General features: G+C 34.0%; 1 protein-coding gene across 6 annotated transcripts in view; it reads right to left on the minus strand.

The window, feature by feature from the left end:
- The window catches only part of LOC127701233 (importin-4-like), a 997,117-nt gene that overhangs the window by 850,766 nt on the left and 120,559 nt on the right, over positions 1-25,792 (minus strand). For all 6 annotated transcript variants that reach the window (XM_052205057.1, XM_052205056.1, XM_052205054.1 and 3 more), the window contains exon 5: positions 15,346-15,478. In XM_052205057.1, the coding sequence (XP_052061017.1) occupies positions 15,346-15,478 (133 nt within the window). The remainder of the gene's footprint in view (positions 1-15,345; positions 15,479-25,792) is intronic.

Here is a 25,792-nt window from a genome sequence, read left to right on the forward strand (position 1 = left end):
TATTTATATAAACAATAATAATATTTGCATAGAAATTTTAATAAAGTAAAAAAAAATCATCAAAGATACCAGGCTTATAATTTTATACGCCAGACGCTCGAATAAAAAAAGTTAAAAGGCCAAATAAAGTACAGAGTTGAAATGCATTGGCGACTAAAATTTTTAAAAGGTTTTGCCAAAAACAGCTGAGGTAATCTATTCCTGGGATAGAAAATCCCTACTATTTTGAACAATTAATTCAATGTTTTGTAAACAATTAATTTATTGAAATTACCATATCAGCCGATGATTCATGTCAACACAGAATAAAAAGACATCAAAGGATATCTACCAATCTCATAATACATCATTGCATTCTTGGTGCAATTTTAGACACCCAAAAGATTTTTGCAAAATTTTGCTGAACTTTTTTTTTCAAGACCTTTATGAAAGCCCCATGTCTCACTGTCATAGCATAAAATACTACTAATATATAAATCAAACCACTTCAAGAATGTGAAAACATTAAAATATAAGGACGATACTTCAGATTTCAAGGCAAAAGCCCCTTTCCTATCTTGCTCTGCTTATTGTTTCAGAGTTTTAAAAATAACACCGTTATAATTTAACAGTACACCACCCTGCCCTTTTCATATGTTTTCAATAATATAAACTAGAGGCTCTCAAGAGCCTGTGTCGCTCACCTGTATTTACTGATGCTTTGGAAATCATGTAAAATAAGGTTAAAATCATAATTAATAGTATTAGATATTAGATATTATAATGATATCTAAGATAATAACAAAAAACTGCAAAATTTCTGTAAAATTACTAACTCATGGGCAGCAACCCAACAACGGGTTGTCGGATTCGTCTGAAAATTTCAGGGCAGATAAATCTAAATCTGATGAACATTTTTGCCACCTTGTCAGATTTGCTCTAAATGCTTTAGTTTCAGAGATATAAACCAAAAACTGCATTTTACCCCTATGTTCTATTTTTAACCAAGTCAGCCATGATGGTTAGAAGGCGGGGTCATCGGACAAATTTTTTAAACTAGAAACCCTTATAATGATTATGGCCAAGTATGGTTAAATTTGTCTCAGTAGTTTCAGAAAAGAAGATTTTTGTAAAAGATTACAAAAATTTACAAAAAATTGTTAAAAATTGACTATTAAGGGCAATAACTCCTAAAGGGGTCGACTGACAATTTTGGTCGTGACAACTTATTTGTAGATCTTACTTTGCTGAACATTATTGCTGTTTACAGTTTATCTCTATCTATAATAATATTCAAGATAATAACCAAAAACTGCAAAATTTCCTTAAAATTACCAATTCAGAGGCAGCAACCCAACAACAGGTTGTCAGATTTGTCTGAAAATTTCAGGGCAGATAGATCTTGACCTGATAATCAGTTTTACCCTATGTCAGATTTACTCTAAATGCTTTGGTTTCAGAGATATAAGCCAAAATCTACATTTTACCCCTATGTTCTATTTTTAGCCATGGCGGCCATCTTGGTTGGTTGGCCGGGTCATCGGACACATTTTTTAAACTAGATACCCTAATGATGATTGTGGCCAAGTTTGGTTAAATTTGGCCCAGTTGTTTCAGAGGAGAAGATTTTTGTAAAAAGCTAACGACGACGGACAACGACGACGACGACGACGACGGACGACGGACGCCAAGTGATGAGAAAAGCTCACTTGGCCCTTCGGGCCAGGTGAGCTAAAAATAGACCTATGGCTTTGTTACACTTTTTCATTTGAGAAAAAATTTGATTTTTCAAATATCTTATGCATTAAATTTAATGACTGTAGTTTAATTGCATCTTTAACAAGAGAATCTCAAGAACCTGAATCGCTCACCTGAATTTTTTGGCTCAATTCATTCATCAATCATGATTTATATTTTTGCTTTTTAATGTTTATCGGTGTTTGCTTAAAAATGCCACTTAAAAATTCTTTGTTTTGGTCATATTTGCTTCAAAATTTAAAAAAATGATTTCGTCTGCAATCTTACTGTAGATAGATTTTCAATTGTTGATCATATTTATTCTGTAAGTTTTGTCCTTGGTGCTTAAAGAGATGAAATATAAAAACTGCATTTTACTACTATGTTCTTTCTTGGCAATAACAGACATGTTTTACAATGCATTATATTTTAGATACAATTTCTAAGCTAAATACTGAATAGAAATTCCAAGTATAATTTCACACTAGAGAGCCTGTGTCGCTCACCTGTATTTACTGATGCTTTGGAAATCATGTAAAATAAGGTTAAAATCATAATTAATAGTATTGGATATAAGATATTATAATGATATCTAAGATAATAACAAAAAACTGCAAAATTTCTGTAAAATTACTAACTCAGGGGCAGCAACCCAACAACAGGTTGTCGGATTCGTCTGAAAATTTCAGAGCAGATAAATCTAAATCTGATGAACATTTTTGTCACCTTGTCAGATTTGCTCTAAATGCTTTAGTTTCAGAGATATAAACCAATAAAATGCTTCGCTGGGGCGCAGCTTGATACGACCGCAGAGGTCGAACCCTGAACAGTTGGGGCAAGTATGGACACAACATTCAAGCTTGATACAGCTCTGAATTTGGATTGTTATTAAATATTTGACACAGCATAGGTTTCTGACACAGAAAGAATTTGGTCTAAGCACTTGAATTTTTTTAATTTACCTATTATGGTCCAATGCAAGGATCTGGAAATTTTTCCAGACAATTTCGGTCATTTTGAGATGTTTGAAAAGTTGGTGCCCCTTTTCAAATTGTCGATATCAACTTGACTATATTCATAGCATCAACGAACATGACGAACTTGTATTGCTGTTTCATCGCATGAAGGACAGTTTAGGGAAGGCAACAGTCTAAAATTGAAATGATTTTAATGACTCAAAATGGTTAATTTCTCAGACATTGCTTACGTTTCTTTCGATTTGACAAAAGTTAAAACCGAAAGTTTGCGATATTTTAAAGTACGAATAATTCCGGATTCATTTCCGGATTTGTTTTGTTTATCAAATTGACAGGAAATCACCAGCTTTTTATGGCTTTTTTATTTTATTACCTTTAAAAGTGTTTGAATATAACAGATAATAGTTGCACTCGTTTAATTTAGCATGAAATCAATTTGCATTTTATGATATAAATATTAAATTTGTTGAAGACAATTTCACGCATGCGTATTACATAGTAAATAAAGCACATGTGTTACTCATGAAAAAATACTTTTTTCTACGTAAATTTAGATTTAATTTTTAAATCAGAATTGATGACTGTCTTTGATGAAAAGTAAATAAATAATGATTACACTTGTCAGGGAACTAATGTTTTAAAGATATTATTCTGAGCTTGTGATCACTGTCAGGTGTGAATTTAAACCACAGGTAAAAAGTGATAAGCGATCATTAGCCAATGTTTCCCGGAGGCATTGATATAGATATTAGGAGGGCCCTCAGGATTATCAAACTACTGTAGTGGCAGTTTTATTACAGGAAAGGGATTATAAACAAAAACAAGTGATCACAAGTGCAAAATGGCGATTAAGAAATCCGATTTCAAACATTGAGTCAATGAAATGACCGAAATTACTTCTGTAAAAAAATAAAATTTGTCCTAAATCCCAATTACTCGTTTCGGACAAATAGTTTCATCTTAGGACATGACTGGCAAATATGACCGTTTCCGGATCCTTGGTCCAATGTCCAAAATCAAAATACATGGTTAGATTCAGCATATCAAAGAACCCCATATATTCAATTTTTGTTAAAATCAAACAAAGTTTAATTTTGGACCCCAACTTGGACAAAATTGAAAACTGGGCCCATAATCAAAAATCTAAACACATGTTTAGATTCAGCATATCAAAGAACCCCAAGAATTCAATTTTTGCTAAAATCAAACTAAGTTTAATTTTGGACCCTTTCGACCTTAATGTAGACCAATTTAAAAAAACGGGACTTAAAATTAAAAATCTAAATACACGGTTAGATTTGGAATATCAAAGAACCCCAATAATTCAATTTTTGATGAAATCAAACAAAGTTTAATTTTGGACCCTTTTGACCTCAATATGAACCAATTTGAGAGCGCGGCCCACAAATAAAAAATCTAAATCCATGGTTAGATTCAGCATATCAAAGAACCCCATATATTCAATTTTTGTTGAAATCAAAAAAAGTTTAATTTTGGACCCCAACTTGGACCAACTTGAAAACTGGACCCATAATCAAAAATCTTAACACATGTTTAGATTCAGCATATCAAAGAACCCCAAGAATTCAATTTTTGTTAAAATCAAACTAAGTTTAATTTTGGACCCTTTGGACCTCAATGAAGACCAATTTAAAAAACGGGACCCAAATTAAAAATCTAAAAACACGGTTAGATTTGGCATATCAAAGAACCCCAATAATTCAATTTTTGATGAAATCAAACAAAGTTTAATTTTGGACCCTTTTGACCTCAATATGAACCAATTTGATAGCGGGGCCTACAAATAAAAAATCTAAATACATGGTTAGATTCAGCATATCAAAGAACCTCATATATTCAATTTTTGTTGAAATCAAACAAAGTTTAATTTTGGACCCCAATTTGGACCAACTTGAAAACTGGGCCCATAATCAAAAATCTAAATACATGTTTAGATTCAGCATATCAAAGAACCCCATATATTCAATTTTTGTTGAAATCAAACAAAGTTTAAATACTGGACCTTATCTTGGACCAACTTGAAAACTGGGCCCATAATCAAAAATCTAAACACATGTTTAGATTCAGCATATCAAAGAACCCTAAGAATTCAATTTTTGTTAAAATCAAACTAAGTTTAATTTTGGACCCTTTGGACCTTAATGTAGACCAATTTAAAAAACAGGACCCAAAATTAAAAATCTAAATACACGGTTAGATTTGGAATATCAAAGAACCCCAATAATTCAATTTTAGATGAAATCAAACAAAGTTTAATTTTGGACCCTTTTGACCTCAATATGAACCAATTTGATAACGGGGTCCACAAATAAAAAATCTAAATACATGGTTAGATTCAGCATATCAAAGAACCCCATATATTCAATTTTTGTTGAAATCAAACAAAGTTTAATTTTGGACCCCAATTTGGACCAACTTGAAAACTGGGCCAAAAATCAAAAATCTTAATACATGTTTAGATTCAGCATATCAAAGAACCTCATATATTCAATTTTTGCTAAAATCAAACAAAGTTTAATTTTGGACCCTTTGAACCTTAATGTAGACCAATTTGAAAACTGGACCCAAAATTAAAAATCTAAATACACTGTTAGATTCGGCATAACAAATAAATAAATGTGATCAAAGATTTTACAAATCTAATGCGCCATACTGTGCAATTAAAGATTACTTCTTGAAATTTTTCAATATTTGAAATTTGAAAAAAAAATAATATTTGAAGAATAATTCTTTTTAATTTCTGAAATCTGAAATGAGAAAAAATTGACCCCCCACAATTTCTTTTTATCCCCCCCCCCCTTTTTTCCCCAAAAAAATTCTTTCCCTCATATGGTTATAATCTCAATTCAAATTTCCAATGGAGTTGGCAACCATAATTACCCATTTAAATTTACCATAGTGCTAACTTAATCTATTTTATATATATAATAGAATTAAAAATATAGTGTCAAATCTTTCATATGGATTTTTTTGTAAAAAAAAAAGATGCAACATTTGCAGATATTTTTACTGGTCTTCCTTTATAAATATGCATTTCTTTAAACATAATTTAAAAGCAGTGTAAGGGAAGTAACCAAAACGTTGTATTTGGATTACCTCCCTTACACTGTTTTAAATTATCTTTATTGTTCATTAACCATTACTTTATACATAATTTAAAAGCAGTGTAAGGGAGATAATTTCAATGATGTATTTGATTTATCTCCCTTACACTGCTTTAAATTATGTTTTGTACTAAAGTATTTGTCCATTAACCAGGACAACCTTGTTTTTCCCCCTTTTTTGCCCCTAATTCCTAAACGGTTTGAGCCATAACCCCCCAAAGCAAATCCTAACCATCCCTTTGTGGTATGGAAACTTGTTGTATAATTTCAGAGAGATCCATACACCGTTCCACAGTTATTGTCTGGAAACTAGAAAATGCTTATTTTTGGCCCCTTTTTGGCCCCTAATTCCTTAACTGTTGGTTCAATAACCCCCAAAATCAATCCCAACCTTCCTTTTGTGGTATTGAACCTTATGGTCAAATTTCAAAAAGATCCATTCACTTAAACTAAAGTTAGAGTGCGAAAACCAATGTGTCTTCGGACGACGACGACGACGACGCCGGACAACGACGATGACGACGACTACGACGCCAATGTCATACCAATATACGACCACAAATTTTTTTTGCGGTCGTATAAAAACTGCATTTCACCCCTATGTTCTATTTTTAAACCAAGTCGGCCAGAATGGTTGGAAGGCGGGGTCATCGGACAAATTTTTTAAACTAGATACCCTAATAATGATTATGGCTAAGTATGGTTAAATTTGTCTCAGTAGTTTAAGAGAAGAAGATTTTTGTGAAAGATTACAAAAATTAACGAAAAATTGTTAAAAATTGACTATAAAGGGCAATAACTCCTAAAGGGGTCGACTGACCATTTTGGTCATGGCGACTTATTTGTAGATCTTACTTTGCTGAACATTATTGCTGTTTACAGTTTATCTCTATCTATAATACTATTCAAGATAATAACCAAAAACTGCAAAATTCCCTTAAAATTACCAATTCAGTGGCAGCAACCCAACAACAGGTTGTCAGATTTGTCTGAAAATTTCAGAACAGATAGATCTTGACCTGATAATCAGTTTTACACATGTCAGATTTACTCTAAATGCTTTGGTTTCAGAGATAGCCAAAATCTACATTTTACCCCTATGTTCTATTTTTAGCCATGGTGGCCATCTTGGTTGGTTGGAGGGGTCATCGGACACATTTTTTAAATACATATCCTAATGATGATTGTGGCCAAGTTTGATTAAATTTGGCCCAGTGGTTTCAGAGGAGAAGATTTTTGTAAAAAGCTAACGACGACGGACGACGACGACGGACGACGGACGACAAGTGATGAGAAAATGTGTTTGTTGAGGCATAATCATTTTTGCCATTTCATTTCTGAGGGTGATTTTTAATACTTTCCTGCCGTCTGAACATTTTGTTGCAGATAGATCTTAGTCTATTCAATGCTCCTGTCACTTTTGCTCTAACTGCTTTAGTTTGTGAGATATAAGCCAAAAACTGCATTTGTCCCCTATGTTCTGTTTTTAGCAATGGTGGCCATGTTTGTTGATGGAGCAAAACTTTGGATACAATTTATAAACAAGATACCCTAAGGAACATTCAGTTAAAGTTTGCAAGTATTTGGCCAAGTAGTTTCAGGAGAAGATATTTGAACAAGAGGCTCTCAAGAGCCTGAATCGCTCACCTGTAATTTTTTTTCTTAAATCTTTCATCAATGATTATTTTTGCTTTTCAATATATATTAATGAATGGCTTAAAACTTCCATTGAAAAGTTCTTTGTATCTGTCACATTCTTCAAAATCAAAGAAATGCATTTTACCCAGCTATGTTTCATTATAGCCATAGTGGCTATGTTTCTTGACGTACAAGAAAATAAAATACAAAATTCAGGGATGTCACTAGGTTTTGAAGTAGCAGGATAAATAATTAAAGTAGCGGGCAAGGATTGCGGACGTAGTAGACGTCTGGTGCGCCGAGCTTGCTCGTCGCCCATCACGGCGAGGGGTATGGGACCGCTTACCGCTTAAGGCCCCCAGAATTTTTTTCTAAAATGGTGCAAAAATCCTGCATTCTGGGGGGCTCGTGAACTCTAATTTAGTCCTAATCAAACACCATTTTTTAATGATGATAAGGTAAATGAGCAGCAAGATGGTCATATTTTCTATAAAGTTGATCACTATATCAAGACTTTAAGCTAACAAGTAGTTGAAGTTGTTTGAGGAAAATGATGAAGGCATGACTCTGTAAGACATGTGATCATTCAGGAAAAGATTCAAATTTGATCTTATTAGTTGAAAATATTTTTAGTTTAACTGTAAGACATGCAATTATTCTAATAATTAAAACCCATAGACAACATTTTTTTTATTTCTCAGTATTAATAATTTCACATACTTATTACAATGATGAAATTAGAAAAATGTAGAATTTAAAATTGATACTATAAATCGGAAGACTTTAAGAGCATTTAAGATAAGAAGCAAACTAATGGAAAGAGAAGAAATCTACAATCTGCTTAAATTTTGGTGTATGACCTTTTATGAGTTATTAATTGAAGTATTATATATGAAAAGAAAAATGGGGGTCATTGGGCAAAATATTTTACCCTGTATAGTAGGAAAAAACCAGAGTCCAAACATCTGACAGAAATTCCAAAACCTGACCTAAGTACATCCTTAAATGCATAATGCAGGGCTCACACTACTTCAGAATCATAGGGAGAAGTGACTTCTCTTTTTGAAACTGATAGGGAGAAGTAGTGAGATTTGAAAGAGAAGTGCTCCTTTGCACACTGTGCTACAATGTTTGGTTTTTACTACCTATAGTACAAAGGGTCATATGTAAATAATGTTCTTTTTATATTGTTCAATTCATATCTGAGTATACAATTAAAGTAAAAGTTCAAATTCAAAGTTGTTTAAGTTTAGGTTCTTGTGAGAAACTACCAACTAAATATCTAGCACTAAAAAGATTTTTTTTAATGACAAAAAGATAAAGAAATTATAATATATAAATTACAATTCAAATAAAAAACTATCTTGTTTATCATGTTTATGAAATTCAGTGTTTCTCATCAAATGATATACAAAGTTAAGCTGGGCCATATATATTGATATTAGTATTTATATAGTCCCAGAGTTAATTAAGCAAGTTTAATTAAATATTTTGAAACAATCCATATATATGGAATTGTATACATTAATCAAGTAAATCTAACAAAAAGTCTGTTAATGTGTGTGGAATGCGTAATTTTTCCATTTGGGACCAATTTCCTTGTCAGCTGTTCCATTCATGCGTTTGTAGTTATTATTGTAAAAATACGGATTTCGGTCATAGCCGGTCCGTTTCCGATCCGTAGTTAGTAAACAGTTAATGGCGGTTGAAGAAAATTTACAAAAATAAACGATGATTGACAAGCTATTTGGAAAGGAATATAACGTTTTTAATGCAATAAATGGATTAAACATTTACTGGAGGCAATTTTTATCACGTTCAAATGAAGTAACAAACTTATTTTGTCGCCGAAAGTTAGATTGATGTACGATCTCGTGTAACAAGTACCGGAAGTGCATGAAGTGAAAAAAGTTGTCTTTTTTTTTAATAAATCTGCTTCACACTGTAAAGTCAATGCTTAAATCTCTGTTCTTCAGAAAATGAATCGTTTATGTCTGAATTTCTTTAATTATCAATGTTTCATCGACTTGGTAAAAAATGAAAACTTTGTGAAAATATTATTTTTGACAATTTTGAAGTAGCCGGCGCCAAAGCAGAAGTAACCGGCGGAGTTCCCCGGTTGCCGGCTTCTAATGACATCCCTGAAATTTATACTAGATACTCTGAAACTCATTCAGCCCAAGTTTGGCTGAAATTGATTCAGCAGTTTCAAAGGAGAAGATTTTTTAAAGTAAGCAAACTAAATGAACAAATTGTAAAAATTGATTTTTAAAGGGCAATAACTCCTTCAGGGGACAATTGACAATTTTGGTCATATGAACTTACTAGTAGATCTTACTTTGCTGAACATTTTTGCTGTTAACAGTTTATCTTTATCATTAATCATATTCAAGATAATAACCAAAATCTGCAAAATTTCCTTAAAATTAACAATTAAGTGGCAGCAATCCAACAATGGATTGTTAGATTCATCTGAAAATATCAGGGCTGACAGAGCTTGGCATAATAAACATTTTTACCTCTCATCAGATTAGCTCTAAATGCTTTGGTTTATGAGATATAAGCCGAAAATTGCATTTTACCCCTACGTTCTATTTTTAGCCATGGCGGCCATGATTTTTTAAGAAACAGAAAATAAAACACAAACTTTATTCTATATACCCTTAGAATCAATAAGCTTAAGTTTGGTTGGAATTGGTTCAGTAGTTTCAGAGAAGAAGATTTTTTAAAGTTAGAAAACATGATAAACAAATTGTGTAAAATTGTCCTTAAAAGGCAATAACTCCTTAAGGGGTCAATTGGCAATTTTGATCTTATGAACTTATTTGTAGATCTTACCTTGCTGAACATTTTTGCTGTTCACATTTTATCTTTATCATTAATAATATTCAAGATAATAACCAATAAACTGCTTCGCTGAGCGCAGCTGGATACGCCCGCAGAGGTCTAACCCTGAACAGTTGGGGCAAAAATGGACACAATATTCAAGTTTGATACAGGTCTGAATTTGGATTGTAATTAAATATTTGACATACATCTATTATAGGTTTCTGAATAAATGTAGTCAAAGAACTTGAAGTTGGTTATATGAATTGAATTTATATCCAATTAAAGATTTCTTGCTGTTGTGCAATACACTGTGCTGTTACGCAATACTTAGTAAATCTGTTGTCAGACTATAAACAAATAAAAATTATAAAATTCTAAAGGGAGCTTACATCAATAGATATAAACAATTCACCAAAGTTTCATACGAATTGCTGAAAGCATTTTTGAGTTTTTGTCTGAAAACTGAAAAATCCCCCCTTTTTTAATGAATAAACCCCATAATTCGGAAATGTAAAATCTAAAATTTATAAAATTCTAAAGGGAGCTTACATCAATAGATATCAACAATTCATCAAAGTTTCATGAGAACTGCTGAAAGCATTTTTGAGTTATTGTCCGAAAACTGGAAAATCCCCCCTTTTTTTATGAATAAAACCCCATAACTCGGAAATGTAAAATCTAAAATTTATAAAAATCCAAAGGGAGCTCATGTCATTAGATATAAACAATTAACCAAAACTTCTTGCAAGTTGGTGAAAGCATTCTTGAGTTATTGTCCTAAAACTGGAAAATCACCTTTTTTTTAATGAATAAAACCCCATAACTCGGAAACGTAAAATCTAAAATTTATAAAAAACGAAAGGGAGCTCACGTCAATAGATATAAACAATTCACCAAAGTTTTAAGCAAATTGGTTAATGTCCGACATGTTGACGACGGACGGACGGACAGACGGACAGGCGGACGTACAATGGTATACCATAATACGTCCCGTAAACGGGCAAAATTTCCTTAAAATTACCAATTTAGTGCCAGCAACCCAACAAAGGGTTATCAGATTCAACTGAAAATTTCAGGGTTGATAGAACTTCATCTAATGAACACTTTAACCCCATGTCAGATTTGCTCTAAATGCTTTGGTTTTTGAGATATAAGCCAAAAACTGCATTTTACCCCTATGTTCTATTTTTAGCCATGGCGGCCATGTTATTTGACGAAACTGTAAATAAAACACAAACTTTATTCTAGATACCCTAAGCATCATTCAGCTTAAGTTTGGTTGGAATTGGTTCAGTAGTTTCAGAGGAGAAGATGTTTGAAATAGTTTACACCAGACGGACGATGACAGACAACAACGAACACGACGGACGACGGAGTACGCCATGTGATGGCAAAAGCTCACAGTTCCTTCAGAACGGTGAGCTTAAAAGTAATAGATGCACAAAAAAATGTAAAAAATTGTGTTTCAAGGGCAATAACTCCTTAAGGGGTCAATTGATAATTTGATCATGCTGACTTATTTGTAGATCTTACTTAGCTGAACATTTTTCTCATTTACACTTTCTTTATATCTACTATAATTTTATAGATAATACCCATAAACTTCTGACAGTAACCCAACAATGGGTTCTCCAATTGGCCTGAAAATTGCATAGCAGATAGATCTTGACCTTTTTACGTTTGCTCTAACTGCTTTAGTTTTTGAGATATAAGCCAAAAACTGCATTTGACCCCTATGTTCTAATTCTAGCAACAGCGGCCATGTTTGTTGATAAATCAAAATTTCAGATACAATTTATAAACTAGATACCCTAAGGAACATTCAGTTAAAGTTTGAAGGTATTTTGCCCAGTAGTTTCAGAGGAGAAGATTCTTGAAATATTTTACGACGACGATGACGACGAACTACGGACAAAGCCGGACTCCAAGTGATGGCATAAGCTCACCTGGCCCAAAGCTAAAAATACTAAATATTTCAGATATGTTTATCATATATATCTAATTCAAATTTCTTAACCTTATCATATATTATGAAGCATGAAATAGTGACTTATTCCAGGGATTCATCACCACCTCCCATTACATAGTAAGTGACTTATAAGAACAAATTTGAATGAATCTAAAACATTGAACTTGCATAAGGTACTGTTTCTTCCACACTTAAGAATAGTTTGAATAGCATCATCAATTTTCATCATCATATGGAGAAGACAAATCTAAGATGAGGTGTTTTTTTTCCGAGTATTTACTTGTTGCTACTCTCAAAGGGCTTACCTCGTGAGTTTGAAAAGGTAAAGTCTTTAATGGTCCATAAACAAAACTTTTTACACAGTCTTTTCAATTAAGGCCAAGATTTTTTAATTAACTGTTTTACCAACCTTATTTTTGCGAAAATTGATAAAAATTTAAAAGAGAATGCTGTTAAATTTTTTTTTAATTATCACCTAGCACTGAAATTTTAAGGTTGCAAAAATAAAAGATCAACACTTTTTGGCGCTCTCCTTGCCGGAAGCCAAATCTTGTTTCAGATATTTTTCTCCCTGGTAGGTGTACTCATGTAGAAATACAACTGGTACTAGTCAAAAATATGTAAAAAGTAAAATAACAAAAATATTGAACTCCAAGGAAAATTAAAAACAGAAAATCCCTTCACAAATGGCAAAATCAATTAAGAGCTGCGCCATGAGCACATGATATGCCCGTCGCCAACTGGACAGTTTTCAACAATTTTCAACTAATAAAGTTCCATAACTCTGCAATGTCATCTCATATATTTATAAAAAACAAAAGGGAGCTTATTTTAATAGATATAAACAAGTCACCAAAGTTTCATGATAACTGCTAAAAGCGTTTTTGAGTTATTGTCCGAAATACTGAAAAATCCTCCCTTTTTTATGAAAAAGTCCCAATACTCCAAAACTTAAAATCAGAAATTTTTTTAAATCGAAAGGGAACTTATGTCAATATATATAAACAATTCACCAAAGTTGTATGAAAATTGTTCAAAGCAATGAGTTATTGTCCGACATGTTGACGACGGACGGACAGACAGACGGACGGACGGACAGACTGACAAACGGACGGACGGACGGACGGACATACAGACAGACAAGGGTAAAACTTAATGCCCCCTCCACTACGGCGGGGGCATAAAAAACATTGGCCTACATCAAAAACAATATTAAGTTGTGACCTTGTTTGACCTTGCAGAAAAATTATTTTTTACATTCTTTGAATTACCACAATTTCTTCACTTATCATACAATCAAAACCTGATCTTAAACCATTACATGAATAAGAGACAATTTTTTTATTTGAATGTGATTCTAATTGATGCTCTAATCTGTCAACATTTAGAGTGATTGAAGTAGACATGTTCAGATTATTGTTATCTAGTCATTTAGATTCCTCTCTCTTTAAATTATCCTCTGAAGCAATTGGAGGGTCTTGCTGATGATGATAACTCCAGTTGTTTACAACATGACATAGCCGCATGGCCAGATGACTAACATTTAAAACATGCATGTAATAAATTATGTGCACTCCTAAAACAGCCTCTCAGATTTCTCACCCACCCCTGCTGCCAACGCCTGCCTGAAAAGCAGTACTATGTCATGCCTTCTAGGACAACAAAAACTGAGTGACATAATCAACACAATTGCTTAATTTATAGGTGTTGACAAATGCTGGGAATCACTGTTGGTTGAACACATTTTGTGACTGTCAGAATTGGTACATCAATGTAAATGCTCCAAATAATAGGTATTTCTGTTCTCCAATGATTCATGTCCTCATGCTGCAAAATGAGTTACCATCTGCAGCAGACCTGTCACAATTTGTTATTTTCAGGGTGGATACATCTTGTCATGTTGATCATTTTTCTCCATTTTATTTTTTAATCTAGCTCCTACATTTCTAATAACAATGACAAGGACAAGGAAATACCAAAAAAGTTAAAAATCAACAAGGCAATAACTACGGTTTGACCACTTTGTTTTATTTTTACATGGCCATCATATTGGTTGATCAAACTGGACAACAAGAGTGTACACATTGAAATGTCTTGCCTGTTTTACTTATCATTGAATTTATGTTGAAAGTCTGTAACATGAAGGTTTTACTACAAGTATCACATAAACTTAACATTATAAATGTTCTATGATAATGAGGTCAGATGATAACACATTCCATACACCAAATATAGTTGACCTATTGCATATAGTACTTGAAAAACAGACCAAAACACAAAAATTTAACATTGACCAATGAACCATGGAAATGAGGTCAAGGTCAGATGATACTGGCTACACAAACATGTACACCTAATAATCATTACATACACCACATATAGTTGACCTACTGCTTATAGTCTCTGAGAAATGGACATAATCACGTAACTTTAACCTTGATCATTGATCCATGAAATGAGGTCAAGGTCAGTTAAACCCTGTCTGACGGACATGTAGGCGCTGCAAGGAACCCATATATAGTTATCCTACTACTCATAATAAGTGAGAAATTCACATGACAAAAAATCACGAGAATGAGGTCAAGGACAATACCGGTAGACAATTGACAGATGGAAACTTCGCAACAAAAAGTAGCTGCATACAAGGTATGATGCATTCAGGTCTTCTACCTTCTGAAATATAAAGCTTTATACAAATAGTTTACATCATCGGGGCCGCTGCCGGGTAGTAATACCTATGTCTCGACAGATAAGGTAGACAAACTTTGGTTTCAATTCATTTAGCAGTTTCAGAGAAGATTTTAAAAGAAAAGTTTATGGACGATGGACAAAGTGATGGCAAAAGCTGTACCTGGCCGAAGGAAAATGGAAGACAAGGTTACAGGTAAATGGCACAAAGTTTATCATATGCTAGTTCGTTAAGCTTTATGAATTACTATAACTGATAACCCAGCAGTGAAAAGTGATATTCATGAGCTTGGGCTAGTGCAATTGTCAACCCTTGAAAACTGAAAAGAAATACTGGCATATAATACATTTAATATCAGAACAAACAGCTTACATGCAATGACCATTTAGGATTTATATTTACCTCCCTTTCAACTGGATTCTGACTTTTTGTATAAGCTGTTAGAAACTGGAAAAGTTGTGGCCACTGGTTCTTGGGTAAATCATGTTTTGCAACAGTTGCAACAACCTGTGCAATTGCATTCCTGACATTCTTTCTGAAACAATGATTTTGTAATTGTATAGTAGTTTACACACATGCTTTTCCCAAATATACAAGAGTGCAAATGCTGAAATATCTTGCCTGCTTTACTTGTCATAATTGAATTTACAGTCTTCACAGTAAACTTTTTGGACCACAGGCCCACACCCCATTTTTCAGAATTTTTTGTTTAAATTTTATAGGCCTGTACAACTAATTTTCACAGGCCCACCAGGAAGTTTACAAGCCTCGGGCTTCGGACTACTGGTTTATTCAATATTGTGAAGACTGAATTTATGTTCAAAATGTGTAATATGTAAGCTTTTACTACAAATATCACATAAACTAAACATTATTAATGATCAATACAAATGAGGTCAAGGTCAGATGAACCCTGCCAGACAGACATGTACACATTGCAATCATTCCATACACCAAATATAGTCGCCCTATTGCTTAGAGTACCTGAGATATGGACTTGGCAATGAAAACTTTACCTTGACCACGATTCATGAAGTGAGGTGGAGGTCAGGTGACCTTGCAAGGAACCCATATACTAAATATAGTTATCCTATTACTCATAATAAGAGAGTATTTCACATGACAAAATAACTTTAGATTTTTTTCCAGCAGTTGCTGAACCATGAAATAGAGGTCAAGGACAATGGACACATGACAGACGAAAACTTTGTAGTATAAGGCATCTGCATACAAGGTATGAAGCATCCAGGTCTTCTATCTTCTGAAATATAAAGCTTTATACAAATAGTTAACGCCGCTGCCACAGGATAATAATCCCTATGTCTTGCATTCTGCGGCTAAAAATCCCAAATACTAAATGCAAGACAGTTACTCAAAGAATATATTTTAAACATTACAAATGAAATATAATCAAGAACTAGAGAAAGATGATTTGAGGCCTTAAACATTAAATTTTAAAGTGATGAAATACAACTTGAAATTGTTATGTCCATAAGACATTTTCTATGCCCCCATCATAGTTAAGATTTATTCCATCATTCAGAAAAATTATTTTTCTCCTTTTTCCTTTCATACTTCATAACTCTTAGTTTAGCAAAGTTAACGGGAGGTAAAAAAATGTAAATGTCAATAATACCAAAATAATACCAATAAATTGCTTCGCCAAGCGCAGAGGTCCAACCATGAACAGTTGGGGCAAAAATGGACACAATATTCACGCTTGATACAGGTCTGAATTTGGATTGTAATTAAATATTTGACACATAATAGGTTTCTGACACAGAATAACTGTAGTCAAAGAACTTAGAATTGGTTATATGATTTGAATTTATATTCATTTTTTTGCTTTTGTGCAATACACTATGCTGTTGCGAACTGAACCCCCGCCCAAAAAAAAACAAACTAACAAGCAAAATTTTTTTACCCCATCCCCCTTTTTTTTCAAAAAAAAAATATTTGAAGAAATTTTCTTTTCAATTTCTGAAATCTGAAAAAATGTCCCCCCCCCCCCCCCCTCACAATTTCTTTTTAACCCCTCCCCCCACCCCCTTTTCCCCCCAAAAAAAAATTCTTTCCCTCAAGATATGGTCATAATCTCAATTCAAATTTCCAATGAGTTTGCAACCATAATTACCCATTTAAATACATCATAAAAGTCTTAAAATAAAAAATGACATACATAATCATGGCTAAAATTAATATTCCTTAATCAGCTTTTTTAAATAGTAACTTCTAAAAATAAATTGACAGCTAATCACCTCAAGACAATACAACATTTCTTTATACATAATTTAAAAGCAGTGTAAGGGAGGTAATCCAAATTTAACATTGTACTTTTTTTTAATTGTCCATTAACCAGGAAACCCTTGTTTTTCCCCCTTTTTTGTCCCTAATTCCTAAAGGGTTTGAGCCATAACCCCCCAAAGCCAGTCCTAACCATCCATTTGTGGTATGGAAACTTGTGGTACAATTTCAGAGAGATCCATACACCGTTCCACAAGTTATTGTCTGGAAACTAGAAAAATGCTTATTTGGGCCCCTATTTGGCCCCTAATTCCTAAATTGTTAGGACTTTAACCCCCAAAATCAATCCCAACCTTCTTTTTGTGGTTATAAACCTTGTGTTTAAATTTCATAGATTTATATTTACATTTACTAAAGTTATTGTCTGGAAACCAAATGTCTGACAACGACGAATTTTTTGCGGTCGTATAAAAAGTCCAACACGAATGCACATATTGACACACCAAGCATACAGCCACTTTTAATTCAAAGTACAGGAAGTATTTGATTTTTGGTGTTTTAACGCCACTTTTAAGCACCGCTTTTTGGCTATTTCGTGGCGGCCAGTTTTTATTGGAGGAGGAAGCTGGAGTGCCCGGGGAAAAACCACCGACCTTCAATAGGAAAACTGACAATCCTAGTCAATTAAGATTGGAGTCAGGTGCACCCGCATGAGCGGGGTTCAAACTCACAACCTCAGTGTTGACTGGCTAGTGATTACAGTACATTTTTGTAGTAACTACTTAGACCACTCGGCCACCGAGACCCCCAGTACAGGAAGTAGGTGTATGACATATTCCCCAAGCTCTCACACCTTACAACTCATTACTACCAAGCTGCTAACCAAATATGAGCTCATTCTGCTAAGTAGTGCCTTTGGCAATGACAAAAGGATCAAGTGGATGTGAATGAACTTGTAGGGTTGAGTACAATATCCTGCTAACCACTGTTGGTGAATGTGAGACTGATGTGAAAAATTCTATTTATCTGATGAAAAGGTCTTGATAAATGAATTTTACACCACTGTGTAATGATAAGGTAAACCAATGGACTTTTTGTCATGGGTCAGTTGGCATAAACAAGATAATAAATGTCCAAAATAGAGGAGTGCTCCCTCTGTCCCCTTTTGGGCTGCATACACCATGCCTCCCCTTCGCCCCCCCCCCCCCCCCTTTTCACCAGCCTTCAGATACCCCTTTCCTGCACAAATTTTGGAAAGTTTTTTATGTATATATGACCTTGACCTTAGAAATAGCGACCTCAAAATCAATAGGGATCTTCCTATCATTATATGTCATCATATATATATATATGTAAGGTTGCAATATGGTATAAAGTATTTGAGTAAGCAACTGGAAACTAAAATGACTGACATACTGATGGACTGACTAACTGTCTTGACTGAAGGAGGGATAGGTCAAAAGCTTCGTAGTATGCATTTTAATGATTATTGACAAATAGATGTGAATGGTAATCAATCCTTGCTTGATGGTTAACCTTATTATAAGGAAGATGACCAATATGTTTACCTAAAAGATTGGGATATATGTTACAATAGTTTTTGTTTTATAGACAGGTTTTTCCGATTATCTGCCTTAGTTTGCAACGCGACGGTGTCGTCGTAGTAGCAGTCGCCATTACAGTCGTGAAAAAATTATATACAAGCTACACATCTATTTCCCAGACCGCTTATAATTGCCTAACGTAAACACAAGAATGAGAAGGTGTATTTGACCTCGGCAAAATTATAAATGCTTTAAATAATAAAGCTAAGTAATTAGATAAGGAATGAACATTCAAATTATAAGTGCATTGCAGGCCAGGTGTCGAGCCCTAAAAATGAAACTGATACATTACACCCGGGACATAATATATTGACTAAAGTATACTAATCCCAGGTTACATATAGATTATAATTACTTGGTAATCATAATTGATTATTTTAGTTATTAAAAGTACATTGGGCTAGGGTATCTGATGAGGATTTACAGCCTTGCCAGGTCAAATGTGATATCAGAAACACCAGGTACAATTTTATCAAATCATAGAAATTTCTGCGGTCAGACCTATCATCAAACAGTCTTAAAATTCAACATTCCTCAAGTACGACTTCCCTATAATCAGACAGTCTTAAAATTTTACATTCCTCAAGTCTGACGTCCCTATAATCCGACAGCCTGTTTCGTCCCACAAGCAGTTATTTGTCTCTGAAATAAATATACTGTACCTATAAAGCATGTAACGTTTCAATATATTTGTTCATAGAGACCGAGATTTTTGAGCTTGTGGTTCGACGCACGTATACTGCTCATAATTGAGTGACTTTTTCGTCTTATCTTTGTCTTCGCACACATGAATTTCGCTATGCTTTCGATGAGTAGGGTTTGTGTTTTGCCAACCCTCCTTCCCCCCCAAAAAACAGTGTTTTTGTATATTTTTATCCTGAATTTGTATAAGACTCTTATATAGATCCCCGGTGCATATAATACAGTGAAATACAGTATTACACTAGGGATTTTATATCAGACTACTGGACTGTCAGAGTTTCAGTGTCGATTTATAGCTACGCTTCCGAAATTTCTAGTAATTAAACTATTTGATAACCAAGATCTTTAAAAAATCCTTTCCAATATATAAATGTGTAGAATTGTATAATCCATGCACAGAACAATCTACTGAAGAAAGGTCAAATCAACAAATAACTGTTTACGCCGTATAAAGAAAGTAAAGTGAATATATACTTAAAGCACAAAGGGCTACATAAATGGACCATTATGTCGAGGCATATAGGCAAGGGAAATAGTAAGGTTTGCTGGGATTTGTCTAATGGATACAGCTGTTTGTAAAACCTTTACAGTTTTCAGCAAGAATTGGAATCCAAGAATACAAGCTTATCGAAATATGATAGCGACATCCAAAATAACCAAATATCAAACTAAGTGTTAAGGGCACCAGTATGTATGTGAGTGTGTGTGCTATCTCAAGTGGTCCTGAGTAACCTTGGCAAACCAACATATACCAAAACTACAATTATTAACTTACTAGTATAAAACAAAGATAAGATATAAAACTAAACTATTTATTAAAACAAAACACTAATAAAATGCAGGGTGCAGCTTGATACGACCGCAGAGGTCTAACCCTGAACAGTTTGGGCAAGTATGGACACAACATTCAAGCTTGATAGAGCTTTGCATTTGGATTGTGATTAAATATTTGACACAGCATAGGTTTCTGACACAGAATGAATGTGGTCTAAGAACTTAAAAATTTTAAATTGGACATTCACTTATTATGGTCCAATATCCAAAATCTAAATACATGGTTAGATTCAGCATATCAAAGAACCCCAAGAATTCAATTTTTGATGAAATCAAACAAAGTTTAATTTTGGACCCTTTTGACCTCAATGTGGACAAAGTTGATAACGGGGCCCAAAAATCAAAAATCTAAATACATGGTTAGATTCAGCATATCAAAGAACCCCATATATTCAATTTTTGTTGAAATCAAACAAAGCTTAATTTTGGACCCCGATTTGGACCAACTTGAAAACTGGGCCCATAATCAAAAATATAAATACATGTTTAGATTCAGCATATCAAAGAACCCTAAGAATTCAATTTTTGTTAAAATCAAACTAAGTTTAATTTTGGACCCTTTGGACCTTAATGTTGACCAATTTGAAAACGGAACCAAAAATTAAGAATCTAAATACCGTATTTATTCTAATTAAAGCCCCCCTTCTAATTAACGCCCCCCTACCGAAAAACGTGTGTTCAGAACTTTTGACTTCTAATAAACGCCCCCATTTTGTAGTTACAAAATAAAATTGAAACTTACTCATTACAATATTGCAAAGGACATCGAGCCGGTCACTCAGAAACATGAAACGAAAAATCAATAATGCCCATGTTTTAATCCACTCCGATAATATAACACAGTGTGTACAAGTTCCAAAAATAGATCTGTCAGTTACGCAGTACGCTATCAGTAAAGTTCAACGTTATAAACAGGCATGCATTTCTAAACTAATATTGAATAAATTTATACATCAAATGTTATTGTTTTCAGTGACCAGGACTATCATAGTCTGATTCTGTAGCCTCATTGAGGTCAGAATCTATTTCACCCTCACTCTCGCTAACTTCCATGGCTTCTTCGTCGTACGCTGAAACGTTAGCCAACATTTCCTCATCCATTTCGACATCTTCCACGTCGAACCCTTCGAAAGGATATTATCATCATCGTGGTCATTTTGAAATAAATGATCTTCACTTCCGTCCAACTCATTCGAGATCCCACACTTTTTAATTTCTGGAGTGATAGAATCCCATGCTTTTTTAATCCAACTAAGAATTACGGACTTTGAAGGGGCCCGTCTGTTGCCACCTTTGGTTCTCTCAACAGGTCCATTAAATAACCATTCGTCATACATTTCCGATATGTATGATTTAAATGGCCTATGCCACGAAACATCAGCTGGTTGTAATTTTGAAGTGCAGCCTCCGGGAATTACAGCCATGTCCGAATTGTACTTCATTCGTACTGATTCCTTTACTCTCGGAGTGATATGTGCTCTAAATGCATCCCATACAAGTAATCGCCTTTTCTGATTGTTTAATCCCCACACTCTTTTCAACCAAAAGTTGATACTATCCTCATTGGCCCAAGATTTCTTTCCTGAACCACACATGTATACAACAACACCGTTTGGTATTTCATTTTTCGGAAGTGGACGAACACCGGGTAAATGAACTAAAGGAGGCAGCTTTGTGCCATCAGCATATGCAGCTAGCGTGACTGTCAATTTTTCTTTTTCGTGTCCGGTTGATGCCATACGTATCTCTCTCTCTCCACATTCTGCTAATGTGGATTTCCCTGGCATTTCAAACCATACAGGAGTTTCGTCCATATTCCCGATTTCACTTGTAGCATACCCTCGAAACCGTCTCATACGGATTACAAAGTTTAGAAATTTGTCAATGCGGTCATCAACAATTGATTTTGAGTGTTGGGCTACATGCGTTGCTCGTCGGAACGTTATTCTATGACGCTTTTTAAATTTATTAAACCACCCAAGAGATGCCTTAAACGATTGGCTTCCATTCTCCTTGTAAAGTCTCAATGCTTCAATTCGCATTGCTTTTCCTGTCACGCGAATTCCCGCACTTCGTTTCTCCTTAAACCATATCATCAATTTCTGATCAATTTCCTTGTACTTAACAGGCCGTCCAGCACCTGGTAGTCTTTTCTGATTTTTTGATCCACTTTCAATTTTACATTTATTTTGGGACCATTCGCGCACACGTTTTCTGTCAACATTGTAAAATTTTGCTGCAGCATGTTTCCCTTTTTCTTCGGCAAATTTTATAACTTTAAGTTTAAAACTAAACGTATATTTATTTTTATGTGTTGACGATTTCGATTCCATTATTTTGGTCTTACTATTAAAATCCTTGTTCTATTTCAGTAATTTTTTAAGTTTTTCAATATCAGTATTGTTCCCGGAAAATGTGTAAAGGCAAGGTATTTCAAGTCCGATATTAAAAAACTTGCTTCCAGTCACAGTCGCGTTGATTTTGCCTCCTCTTTTTATGAAAAAGTTGAAGATTTTACTATGTTCGATCGGCACGTGGCCTACACATTTTTCTTCATTTCCAATGACAAAGACGAGTTTGACGGCAAATTTATCGTTTGGATTATCTTCCTCTTGTTCACATCTTAGTTTGTCACCGATTGCATAACTCCAGATACTTTTGTATACATGATATCCCCTTATTGAGCTGTTGAAATTATGTTCCATTGATGTGCACGCTTGTTCATTCGAAAATTTTAACAAAATATTTGATGAAGTCAAATTACCGATAAACGCTATTTAAAGATTATGGAGACAATTAGAAACACGTGTAGGTAACTATAGTCTGTTTCAACAAAATTCAGTTAAAGGTCAATGAAGTAAGGTACGAAATTCGTTTCTCTAATTGACGCCCCCCTTTTGGAAATTGTCTTCGCCCCCAGGGCGTTTATTAGAATAAATACGGTACACGGTTAGATTCGGCATATCAAAGAACCCCAATAATTCAATTTTTGATGAAATCAAACAAAGTTTAATTTTGGACCCTTTGGACCTCAATGTGGACCAATTTAAAATTGGGGCCCAAAATCCAAAAACTAAATACACGGTTAGATTCAGCATATAAAGGACCCCAAGAATTCAAGAATAAAACCCCATTGAAATTGGTCAAGAAATACGCAATACGAAGTATCTTCTTTTGTACAATACTGTGCAATTAAAAATGTCTTGCTATTGCGCAATACTGTACAATTGACAATTTCTTGCTATTGCGCAATATTGTGCTATTGGATATTTCTTGCTATTGCGCAATACTGTGCAATTGAAGATTTCTTGCTATTGCGCAATACTGTGCAATTGAAGATTTCTTGCTATTGTGCAATACTGTGCAATTGAAAATTTCTTGCTATTGCACAATACTTATTATATAATAATTTACACATCCTGTTTGGTGTGTATCTCCTACCATATCATTATTATTTGCTTTTAAATATAAATCAGAAATAACCAACTTAAAATGGAAAATTTTAAAAGAAAAAAAAAAGGAAAAAAAAAAAAAAATCCCCCCCCAAATTTTTTGAACCCCCTTATGATTCATCACCCCCAAACTCAATCCCAGCCTTCCCTTTGTGGTATGGTACCTTGCAGTACAATTTCAGAGAGATCCATACACTTGAACACAAGTTATTGTCTTGAAACTAGAAAAATGTGTTTTTTGGCCCCTTTTTGGCCCCAAATTCCTAAACGTTTAGGGCAATTACCCCCAAACTCAAACCCAGCTTTCCCTTTGTGATATGGAACCTTGTAGTACAATTTCAGAAAGATCCATACACTTACACACAAGTTATTGTCATGAAACTAGAAAAATGCTTGTTTTTTGCCCCTTTTTGGCCCCTAATTCCTAAAATAATGAGGCAATTACCCCCAAACTCAATTCCAGCTTTCCCTGTGTGATATGGAACCTTGTAGTACAATTTCAGAAAGATCCATACACTTACACACAAGTTATTGTCATGAAACTAGAAAAATGCTTGTTTTTTGCCCCTTTTTTGGCCCCTAATTCCTAAAATTTTGAGGCAATTACCCCCAAAATCAATCCCAGCATTCCTTTTGTGATATGGAACCTTGTGGTACAATGTCAGAGAGGTCCATACACTAACACACAAGTTATGTCTGGAAGTTACAAAAATGCTTATTTTTGGCCCCTAATTCCTTTACTGTTGGTACCATAACCCCCAAAATCAATCCCAACCTTCCTTTTGTGGTATTGAAACTTGTGGTAAAATTTCATAGAGATCCATTCACTTAAACTAAAGTTAGAGTGCGAAAACCAATGTGTCTTCGGACGACGCCAGACGACGACGACGACGACGACGTCATACCAATATACGACCACAAAAATTTTTTTGCGGTCGTATAAAAAATTACTAAATAAACAACTGCGCCATGAGCGCATGATATGCCCGTCGCTTTTTCAAAGAATAAAGTTCAATAACTTCTCAATGTCATATCAGAAATTCATGAAAAACTAAAAGGAGATTATCTTAATAGATACAAACCAGTCACCAAAGTTTCATGGTAACTGCTCAAAGCATTGACACCCCAATGCAGTAAAAATTGTGCTGGGTGACATAATTCATAATTGTAAATTCATACTGGAGTCTAGGTGTCTAGACGTCAGTCTGGTATTTTTAAGACTTTGCTGGTTTGGTTTCCCTTAATACCAAAAAATAAAATTGATGCACATTTCTTTTTATTCTGGCAGAAGAATTTGAATAAAAGCCAAGATTTAATGGGTAAAAACTTCTGCTTTTCAACTGTTTCATTTCTTTGAAAAGGTGTCTAAAATGCAGGATTCGGCTTTAAAAAAATACAGTATTTTCTTGCACAGTCCTAGATTATAGTTGGGCTAATGCTTTTCTGTCTTAGCCCATATATAATAAAGTAAGTTTTATTCCCAATGAGAATTGGTTAAAGCCAATTTGATTTATCGTATAAAGTGATGACAGAGTGAGGGAAGGACAGATGGACAGACGGATGGACAGATGGACATTGGTATACCATAATACTTCCCGTCTTTGACAGATGTATAATAAACAATTAAATAACTTCTCAATGTCATATCAGAAATTTGTGAAAAACTAAAGGGAGGTTATCTTAATTGATATAAACCAGTCACCAAAGTTTAATGAAAACTGCTCAAAGCACTTTAAAGGTATTGTCCAAAAACTAGAAAATCACCCCTTTTTTATGAATAAAATCCCATAACTCGGAAGTGTAAATCTAAAATTTATAAAAATTGAAAGGGAGCTTACATCAATAGATATAAACAATTCTCCAAAGTTTCATGAGAACTGCTGAAAGCATTTTTGAGTTATTGACCGAAAACTGGAAAATCCCCCCTTTTTTTTTTAATGAATAAAACTCCACAACTCGGAAACATAAAATCTAAAATTTATTAAAAATCAACAGGGAGCTCATGTCAATAGA

Source organism: Mytilus californianus, unplaced genomic scaffold (genome assembly GCF_021869535.1).
Source record: "Mytilus californianus isolate M0D057914Y unplaced genomic scaffold, xbMytCali1.0.p SCAF_5, whole genome shotgun sequence".
NCBI classification, from domain to species: Eukaryota; Metazoa; Mollusca; class Bivalvia; order Mytilida; family Mytilidae; genus Mytilus; species Mytilus californianus.